The sequence below is a fragment of the Botryllus schlosseri genome, chromosome 15, assembly GCF_051294905.1.
Source record: "Botryllus schlosseri isolate E-star chromosome 15, Bs_hap1, whole genome shotgun sequence".
In the NCBI taxonomy this organism is placed as follows: domain Eukaryota; kingdom Metazoa; phylum Chordata; class Ascidiacea; order Stolidobranchia; family Styelidae; genus Botryllus; species Botryllus schlosseri.
Window position 1 is genome coordinate 20,987,073 of NC_137250.1, and position 11,061 is coordinate 20,998,133.

The 11,061-nt window shown below is 39.6% G+C and overlaps 3 protein-coding genes across 3 annotated transcripts in view; 2 read left to right on the forward strand and 1 right to left on the reverse strand.

The window, feature by feature from the left end:
* Positions 1–11,061, forward strand: part of LOC145457416 (threonylcarbamoyladenosine tRNA methylthiotransferase-like) — a 264,970-nt gene that overhangs the window by 197,139 nt on the left and 56,770 nt on the right. The gene's annotated exons all lie outside the window — the stretch shown is intronic.
* The window catches only part of LOC145457413 (kielin/chordin-like protein), a 298,320-nt gene that overhangs the window by 166,934 nt on the left and 120,325 nt on the right, over positions 1–11,061 (forward strand). The window lies entirely within an intron of this gene.
* On the reverse strand, positions 277–9,999 carry LOC145457421 (xaa-Pro dipeptidase-like). The gene is made up of 12 exons (XM_080335644.1): positions 9,881–9,999; positions 9,628–9,811; positions 8,412–8,603; positions 8,289–8,336; positions 5,682–5,743; positions 5,434–5,601; positions 5,230–5,376; positions 3,899–4,047; positions 3,149–3,333; positions 2,982–3,092; positions 1,916–1,999; positions 277–1,319 (listed from the first exon to the last, which is right to left on the reverse strand). Exons 1-12 carry the CDS (start codon positions 9,898–9,900, stop codon positions 1,158–1,160), a joined length of 1,512 nt encoding a protein of 503 aa, XP_080191770.1. The 5' UTR covers positions 9,901–9,999; the 3' UTR covers positions 277–1,157.

Consider the following 11,061-nt stretch of genomic DNA (forward strand, 5'->3'; position numbering starts at 1 on the left):
ATTCATTGCCATCGCTATTCGTTTTATTTTATCTCATATTTCTTTCCATCAAGTGTACTGTAGGCTACATGCCTCTTATTTACATCGCTTAAGCTCAGGTTGGTGTCTGATTGCAAAGACTACTCCAGGTCGTTACGGCACCTCCTATCTTTTCATTGTATCGCAGTCTTGCGGTGTTTTGGAATGATGAAATTTAACTGATACTGTCTTTCATTTTGATGATGTCTGTTTCGTTGTAAGCATCCTTCTCTGGGCTTTTTTTTTATAAAGATGGGATATCTCGTGGAATTTTATTCCATATTTGCAACAATGATATGACAAACACCGCAATTCAATCCCGATAACATTATTTAGTGTGTACAACTAACATAGGCGGTCATTGTTGTTACTCCGGCACAAGTAGTAGTAGCATCGTAAATATCTACACATTCTATCTACAGTCATATCTAAGTAAAAAGTGATTGCAACAATATGATAAACAGTATACTGTACTTCAAAGTTTGATAACACAATAGGCGTACAACTCAGAGAAGCGGTCAAAGTAGTCATCGTAGGTACTCGAGTAAAAGTAACGTGAATATCTACTTGAGCCAAAGCTACCGATTTCCAAGTTAATAGCCTAGGCCAGGGTTGTGATTAAGTCACTAGGTTCCGAGTCGCAAGTCAATTTTACTTCTATAGGTTTGACTCGAGTATTCCAATTCATTACTGAGTCCAAGTCATGGAGCGTACGGGCCGAGTCCAAGTCATAGTGTTCACTGTTCATTATCGAGTTCAAGTCAGGGTTTACATCATTTACATGAAACTCTTGGGTGAAAACCAATTATCCCTGGCCTCAGATTCATTATATACTCATTTTTCTCACTCTAAACATGTTTATTCAGACATATAAAGGACAGTTTCTGGGCCCATTTTTCAAGTATCGGTCCTGGTACACGATACTTGAATCAAAGTTACTGACAACTAATGCACAAACAATTGCAACTTCAAAATAAAGACTATCTCAAAGTAGACGATGAGATTGCAGAATACTGAATTGTTACATTGAACTGAATTTAAAATTGAGTAGTATATTCAAATTGAGATGAGCCGAATTTTTTCGGCTCGTTAGGGGTAATCGTCAGCAGCTAGTAAACTGAATTTGATAACGATCATCCTCAAGTACCCTTTGCAGGAACAAGTGATCCGAGGTCAGACGCATTTTCATAACGCTTACGGCCTTCTTCCATGTGTGCCTCGATTTCTGACACTGTTCGCGGCACGCAAGTTAGATTTTCTATGCCATCGTCAGTTATTGCTACGTTATCCTCAATTCGCACCTGTAAAATGGACAGCAATGTTTATCAGTACCTTATGTTATGTCTAGCTATTTTAACCTATTACATCAAGCATAGGGTTACCATATTTTGGAAATCTGAAAAGAGGACACTTTTACAAAATTTTCAGACTTGCAATACCAAAGGAAAATCCTGAAACAATGGTAAATTTTTCATACTTCGTGGTCGGTTGACTAAAAATGAAATAAAAAATGGTCAACTTTCCGGCTCAGCTCCCGAAATAGCCACCAAAGCGTTACTTCAGTGGTGATTTATTGTATCTCAGTGGAATTTTGCCCTATATTTAACCAATATTCTCAAAAAAGAGGACAAATCCCCTTAAAAGAGGATGTATGGTAGCCCTAATCAAGCATGAGTATATCCTTGGTGTCAAATTATTCTTCGGCGTTATGTAACAGTTCCAAGTGAATCAACATCAGTATTACATTCACTTGTCATCAAAATACGACGCATTCCAACGAACTCTACTGACAGCAAGTCACTACGTGATCGAAAGACATAGTGACTAATGTAGGCCTACATCACTGCTATTATTATGCATGTTTGTATTTATGTGCTATATATGAAAAGATACATACTCCTCCAAAGTGTCGGAACCTTTGCAATACATCTCGGTTAAGGAATCTTGCCCATTGTGGGTTACTGAATGATCTTTCAATCGTCTGCAATACCAAGTAAGATTATTGCGTCGTGTAGACTCTGTGACTGTGATTACTCGTAGCATATGAACTGAACATTGACCATCAATGCATAAATATGTGTAGTTCACTGAATCTATGATTAGAATTTGTGAAGAAAATTTTTCAAAACAATAAAACTAATATGCCACAATCCAATCCTATTTCAACGTGTTACAGTAACTTGAATCATTCTGTATTGACCATCCCAGGTGATCAGCATTGAAGTTGTACTTCACCAGGATATTGAAATCAGTCTACTCTATTTACAGAATTAGGGTAAATGTTTTGGTTCAATGCTAGAAATAGTTGATCTCAATTTTCCACATGCAATACGTTAACATGACGTCGGCTTGCAGCAGTTCGCACTACACAATGAGAACAATTTCATCCAATTCGGTATTTATAACACCATTGAAGTAGCATCTTGAAATTATGGACCATCACCCTGATTGGATACAAAACACGATATTGATACTCTTCTGAGTCACATACTAGTGTATTTTCAAATTCTTCATTATTGAGTTGACTTGACCCGATTCAATTTGTGTATCAACTCGACTTTTTCAAGTCAGGACCGATACGAACAATAGGCCCAGAAACTGTCTGTCATATGTTTGAATATACAAGTTTAGAGTGAGAAAAATGAGTATATTAATGAATCTGAAGCCATGGATATCACCCATGAGTTGCATAGAAGTGAGTTGTACCTGACTTGAACTCGATACTAAACACTATGACTTGGGCTCGACCCGTTGATCCCTGACCTGGACTCGAACTTGACATGGTGTGAATTGAAGATGGCTCGACTTGACTCAAGACAAAACTATAAAAGTAAAATTGACTGGTAGCCTAACTCGGAACCTTGTGACTTGGTTACAGCCCTGGTAATTACTTTACTACTTCTGAAAATGATCTCAGAGATATGCGAAGGTATTTTGTGATATGATTCATGTCTGATACTCACAGCCCAGTTGAAGTATATTCCAGGTTCAATTGTTAGGACAATACCAGGTTGCATCACTCGAGCTGTGCGTAAATTCTTCAAAGCAATCTCTTTTGGTCTCTCGGGAGAACACTGTACCAGCACTATATATCTTAACGCAGGCGTTTGACTAATCCATAACCACCAACCTCTGAATATCCGCCAACATCGTGGACATCATGACCCAATAAATGACCCAGTCCATGCGGCATGAACAAATATCCAAGACCTGCTTCCATCATCTCATCCACTGAGCCGTGAATCACTCCAATTTTTGCAAGCTCCTGCAGTTGTATACGATCAGCAAGTTTATGCATATCCACCCATGACACACCTACAAAATTAATGAATTTGCCATACCATGTTAGTTGAAACGTAACCCATGGAGGTTGCCAGTTTTTGAAGTCAATATCATTATAATCCAAGCAAATTTACGCAATGACTACCCTTGCTAAAGGCAACAAGTGTGATGAAAGTTATGGGAAGCTTGGCTTTACATATCTTAATGAAAAAGGAGTGTACAAGCCACGATGTGTTTTATGTTCAACAGTTGACACCGGGAAAGCTGTAAGTCGAAAAAATTGGCGGGCAAATGATTTTGGAAAATGGTCACGGTGTAAAATGGTTGGGAGCCCTTGTTATACATGGTTCTTGTGATTCCGAAAAGCGAAAATTACCTGGAGTCTAGCACCCACCATAGTTATTCAATATTCATTCACCAGTTACACTTATGCGGTTATCTGGTTAGAGGACACTAAATAGATACGCGGAAGGGCTCTGTGTAGGAAATCCTTTTTTCATGGATTTGTAGCATTGCTGTGCCAGTCCAAGTGAAAATGAGTATAATCTATCACATTTTGTGAGTAGAATAGTGTTCCGATCAAATGAATACATCTTACCTGGTCTCAAAGCCTTGTGAACAGCCAGTGAAGCCTTTAACACAGCTTCATAGATCTTCTTCTGATCTTCTGTGAATTTACCATTAACGGGAAAAGAGCATGTGATATCACTTGCATAACAATAGTACTCCCCACCCATGTCAAACAAGCTGTCAACAGAGGCTAAATTGAATTTCAATTTCAATACTTGAAATATCCAAGCCCATAAACATTTTAACCTGGATTGACATAATAACCTTTACATGAGATATACGGAGGTGTCTAATAATGGAGTTCTACTTAACAGTTTTCAGTTATTAGGCACAGCTAGGCGTAGAATAGTTTTTTTATACTTGTAAATCGCTAAATCTAGATGTAGGCTTACTTGAGTACCAACAATGAATACTTGACTTGACTACCTCTGCAAATAACCACTGGGCAATGTATGCCTGGTATCACGATGACAGAATCTAGTTTTCAAACTGGCATCTCTTTGTGACAACATCAAATAATCTGCGTCAGTCACAAACATTAATCTTGCAATTCTGAAAGCATTCGCTGGCGAATGACGAAACGTTTCATCCCAATCTACTTCATCAAACTACTTGAGTAATTAATACACCTGTCTTTTTACACTTCAAATAGTTTTCACAGGCTGTGAAATTCACAACTTCTATTTGAGTACAAATTTTGGTATAGCTCATACTTAGTAGCGTAATCGATCTCTGGTGTTGGGAACAAGTCACTACCTACGAGTGACAAGTCACATCGAGTCATTACACGCGTTGACTTGAGTCAAGTCAATTCACACGTAGTGTTAAGTTGAATCGAGTTGTCCCAACCAGGGTTTTAACCAAGTCACATGGTTCCGAGTCACAAGTCAATTTTACTTTTATAGTTTTGACTCGAGTCAAGTTGAGTCATTTTCAATTCACCTCCGAGTCAAGTCCAAGTCAGGGAGCAACGGTTCGAGTCCGAGTCACAGCGAACGAAGTCTCGACTCGAGTCATAGTGTTTAATGATCAGTATCGAGTTCAAGTCAAGTTCAACTCACTTCTGTGAAACTCTTGGGTGATATCGAAGGCCTCGGATTCATAACATACTCATTTTTCTCACTCTAAACATGTTTATTCAAACTGATAAAACACAGTTTGTGGGCCTATTTTTCAATTATTGGTCCTGCTATAGGAGACTTGAATTAGTTATATGGAATGTGTCGAGTTATTTTTAGATTTTAAGAAAATGACTCGACTCGAGTCATGACTCAAGTCATTACAACCCTGGTCTCATTACCGGAAAGCTTGTAATTTCGACATGAATGTATTCACAGTTTAATAAACGTAATGACTCACCACATATCTCCATCTTCAATTTTTTCATCCTTAGGAGCACCAGCATGCCCGTAGTGCAGAACCGCAGAATTTTCACCTGACGCTCCCACACAGGTATAAGCTACATGTCTGCAGCCACCATGTAGATACACATGGTGCTTGAACACGCTGAATTTCCAGAAACAAAGTTACCTGCAGATCGCGAAACAGACGTTTCATTCTCACCTTTCGGCTTGATATTCCAGCCAGCCTGGTCGAATGCGGCGCATAAGTTCTTTGTGAGCTTCGCTACTCACGCGATTAACGTATCGCATCACATCCAGTTCCTGCGGCGTTTTGATGACACGGAGCTCCGACATTTCCTTGTGTAGCGTCGTGTTTTCCACTACGAAACTGCAGATGAATAGAGTTCGTCACTTCAACATTCGTATGTGTTGTATTTGAGCATTGAAATTAGAGCATAGCTTACAGACCTGCTGATTCCGTCGAAGCATGCCTCTTTGGTCATTTTACCACTGTCAGTGTTAAGACCACTCTAGAGTGAAAGAGATTTAAATTAATCTTGAAATTTTCTTCGCGATCCGCGCAATTCAACATCACTTCATTTTTCGATTTTGATATAGTTGTACCCTGCTCGATCTGAGCAGGAATCGGAATCGTGTGCTCTTCGCGAAAGGAATTTGTTGATGGTACATTTGGGCAATATATTCAATATATATATATATATATATTATATATATAGATTCAATATATTTCCACTATCGATACAATCGACAATCCTGATGGGGTCAAGAAATTACAGCATGCAGCAAAGTGACTAATAACAATTGGCCAACCCAAAGATGTATTATTATTTGTAACTTGCCCTAAATTTTCAATAAGCACTCCCTACATGAACCCAACCAGTGAATCTGATCACATGGGCGGAAAAAGAATAAATATTTGTGAGTAATGTGTGATACTGCTACTATTAATTACGGAATTCATTCGTGAATCTGAAAAATTTTCGCGCTCGGTGCGACAAAATACAATTCCAGCAACTATTCAAAACATTGCCACTCGCGATTTCGGTGCGCACAATAGGCCGTTGTGAAAAGTAGAATGGTCTGGAGTTCATCGGGAATGGATATGGAGAGATTAACATAGGTATTTTGCGTCCAGTTAGTTCATTACGGCTATGCCCTGGAATGCGACCTTAGGCTACATGCATAATCGAAATGCGCCCGTGATTCGCAAAAAGGTTGCTTACCTCTGTATTAGATGATGTGCTCTTTTTGACATGACGATAAGTGAAGGGAGGGGGGTCAGGGGGGCGCAATTTTTTGACCATCGCCAAGGGGGGCGCATGTTCAAGAAGGTTGGGAACCGATGTTCTAGGCCAGTGGTTCTTAACCCTTTTTCTTCCAGCGCCCCCTTTCAAAAATTATCGTTCTCCAGCGCCCCCCAACTTCATATTGTAAGGAATGTAATAATGACAATGAGTAAGAGGGAGGGCCGTAACAGCACTTCGTGAACCCCCCTAAAACGATTGCCTTGCGCACCCATAGCGCGATAAACTGAACCTCTGAGGGCTTCTTCCCAACGAACCCCGTAGCGTGATTTTGATGGTCAGCAAAGTTTGTGTGGCCTGGTCGCCCGTAGGCACCAAAATTTTCTATAATGCATGAATGAATAGGTGGTAATTACATATATAAGTCGCTATAAACTTTTTATCCTCTCAGTCCACGTAATCAGATTTACCAGCAGCACTGAGTGAGCTGTTGTATAGGAAAATAAAGGGCACGTAATTAATAATTAAATATATTCGGGCGTTCCAGCAGGTACAATTATTCGTTACCAGGGCCGTAACAGCACTTCGTCAGCCCCCCCAAACAAAAAACGTTGGTCCAGGGCCCTCATCGGGCGATAAACCAAACTTCCGGGGGACTTCACTCCCAGACCCCCATTAGGCTGTCCTCTATTTGCTGATAGCCTATTAGGTATCTACATTGGGTGTCCATTTACGGAGGCAGCTATACTCTCGCCTAGTCGCGCGAAGCGCGAAAAATTTCACTAATTAATGATTAAATTGTTCAATAACATCGGGAATTGCATGTAAATTGAGATCAATTTTTATCCTCTCTCTGCTCACGTAAACACATTTACCGGTAGAGCTGAGTGAGGTGCAATGTTCCCTCTAAGCTGCGCACGTGCGCAGTGCTGACACGGTCTCTGCGCACAGAAAATCTACGTTGCGCACAACAAATCCGAAGTTATGACCTTTCTTTAGTCGTTACGCACTGTTGTCCAAGGGTCAGCGCAGTGAGTTGTTGAGTGTGCGCAGACTCATCAAAACTTACAGCGAACATTGTGAGGTTTCTTGAAAGCTGTAGGGCCCGTTACTAATAATTAAACATATTCGGGCGGGCGAACCCGTTGGTATGAATTCGTTGCATGATGTTATTTCGTGACCCCCAGTCTGCAATAACAAAAAATATAGAATCGCTCAACGGTGATATCGCCCAACAGGAATATCCCTGTCGCCCAATCGTACTAAACTAAAAGACGCACACGATTTCAGATTGGTATTTCTTCACTGACATAGACTTTTTCCCTGCCAGATGGATTTCGTCTTCTGGGTTTCAGATTGCCAAGACAGGAACATTCGGTGTCAGTCATTTAGGCGCCCATGGACAATTAAACCTATATGTATTTTGAAGGCTATATGTAACGAAGTTTTCGGTGTTGATCTGAATACTCATTAAGGATATGTCCTATCACCACATCATCTACTGCGAAGCCATTTTTCTCCAGCGCCCCCCATACCATTCCCTCTGAGCCCAGCGCCCCCTGAGCGCTTCCGCCCCCTTCATAATCGCCAGCGCCCCCATGGGGGCGCTGGCGGCAGGGTTAAGAACCACTGTTCTAGGCCAAGGTAGGTGTATATCTTTTCAAATCATTGCAATCTTGTGGTGTTATGTAACGATGAAGTTATTTCTAAATTGAACAGTTGAACAAACCGAAACTCGGAACCAGAAAATGATTGATAACAATCAATTGTCAAGCTAACAAATGCCAATAGCAGGAAGAATTCAACTTACCAATGTTAGTAACTTCGAAGGTTTCATTTCTTTCAAAGCCTCGGCAATCTGCATTATTCAAGTGCGTCAATATTTGAGATGGTCTGAGCAGGAATACTTCACAGCAGCATGAAAATCGCTTACATCGGTTGTGTACTTGGTGTCGTCCACAGCATATTTTGCCTTGAAATGCCCCAACGAATGAATCTCTCCCATCCACACAATGTACTCATCCGAAAATTTGGGCATGAAAAGCGTTGCTTTCCCAGTGTCTACCTCGATAATCCCGTAGCAATCAGCCTCAGTAACACCAAAGCACCATTGGAAAAATGATTCCTGCAGATGGAATGGCATCATAATTCAATTCAATTTATTTTTAACAATGTCATCATTTCAATACACCACAAGACTGTGATATAATGAAAGATAGGAAGGTGTCGAAAAAACTTGGAGTAGTCCTTGAGATCAGACACCCACCTGGCCTGGGCGATGTAAAGAGGAGGCATGCACACTGAATGAAAGTAAAAGAAGATAGCATAAAATGACAAGCGACAAAATCAGGTGGCAAGTGACAGAAGGCGAGATCAATATGTCTGGTCATGGTGCGGTAAATGGTTAGGGCCGACTAGTATTCATTCAATAGAAATTGCTTGTATTTCGTCTTGAATGTGGAAATGTTCGACGACTAACACTATGACTCGACTAACAGGCTCCCTGACTTGGACTTGACTCAGAATTGAATTGAAAATGACTAGGGTCAAAACAATAAAAGTAACATTTATTTGTGACCCGGAACTTGGTTGCAAGCCTAGTGTTAGTAGTCATTAATTTGCCCATTCCGCTGTGACGAACAACTGGTCTGCTTGTGTTCTGGATGTTATATGAATATACATACAGACATATAAAGCCTACATAAGGTATATATTTTGGTTATAACTAGGGCAAGTTTTGTTGTAGTTAAATCCATGGAAAGTTGCATTTATTCATTTATTTCTGAAAAAAGTTGCAGAAGTTGCATTTTGACCACATTTTGCTCTAAAAAACTAGACTAAAAAAAAGGTCAATTTTCCGGCTCAGCTCCCGAAATACTCGTAAAAGTGTTACTTCTGTGCTGATTTACGGTGTTTCAGTCGAATTTGGCCGTGTATTTCACCAAACTTTCATGAAAAATCGAAAAAGTTGCATGAAAAAGATGGAAAAAAGTTGCACCATAAGATTCCTTCAAACAGCTTACAACAGCATTCTACATATCTTACGAGTATTTAGGAAGCTGCCGTAAGCTGTAAAAAAAGGTTGCAAAAGTTGCGTAAACTTGCCCTAGTTATAACACATGGAATAAAGCCATGCACAATTTTCTCACCTGGCGAAAAACCAAATCAACATCTGTAGCATCCTGACCAATCTCACTTCCACCCTGCAGCACAACTACCGCGCCTTTTGGAACAGATTCATTTTCCCTCAATGCATTGCACAATCGTTTTCTATTTGTGGCGAAAAGGCTCATGGAAACAGGCAGGGTGTTCTCCCCAAGGCAAAACATCGGCCTGCAAGATTGCAATAAAAAGTATTACATGATCATAATTTCAAGGCAATGGTGCATTATTAACACTTACTCAGCCTTTGCTCTCGACATTGTGGAAGGATATATGTAAGGATGCTAACAAGCTTATGATACGGACACTATATTCAAGAGAAGGAAAAGATATTGATCAGCAATAATTCGTGAAAATCCATGCTGTATTGAGTAGGGTTACCCAATTTTGGAATCGGGAAAGGGCACTTTTTCAAAATTTCCAGACTAACAATACTGGAGTAAAATCCGGAGAAAATGTTAAATTTTTCTTGACATTGTGGTTGGTTGACTAAAAGAAAAAAAAGGTCATCACTTTCGTTCGGCTCCCGTTTTACACACTTTTTAGTTACAATTAGTGGTGTTGACTTAGAAACCATGAATTTCCTATTTAGCGTTATTAATGCCAATTTTCACTCAAATCTATCCATTATCCTAGCTCTAAAAGCTGTTAAGGTGGAAGAATTGCCAAAAACCTGAAAAAGGAGGACAAATCCTCCTGAAGGAGAATGTAGGGTAACCCTAGTATTGAGAATAGCCTGTTAATCTCTCATGCATACTGCTCATATGGCCAGAAATAGAATGACAATATAGATACATCAATTTGAGGCTAGCACTTGACTTTCATATAATACTATATCCCTTGATAGAATTAGAGCTTCAACATTTACTCTGATGAATTTCGGATATGAGGTGTAAGTTCCCAGACATAATATGTAACAACATAATGTGAAACCTTATGTGTGCAACTGTATTCTTGTAGTAACCGAAACATTCATCCAATGTAGCATATAATGTGTAATGAAAGAGTAGCCAACCATTGCCTTTTTGAAAGTGCAATATTGTACTGAACACTTTATGACTCATAAAGTGCAGTTGCTTCTTGACTTTCGTTATTGACATCAGCAATTCCTGGCTATGAATGGCAAAATATATGCAGAAAATACACCTAGATTAACAATTTGAATCTGACCGTGTTGATGATCGTGTTCATTCACATCAATCCATCATAGGCTATTTTTACGACTACAGCTACTGAAAAAACTGCTTTTTTTGAAAGTATCAATTGTCAATATTTTTAGTATAGCAATCTCATCCATTTTGAAAATTAAACTTTGCATATTGCAGACTGCAAATCTCATTCCAGTATCACTGAACTCAGCTTTAAAATGCAAGATGAGTTCTAGGGCTACAGTATGCGGTATATAAGGCATTTTACAACTG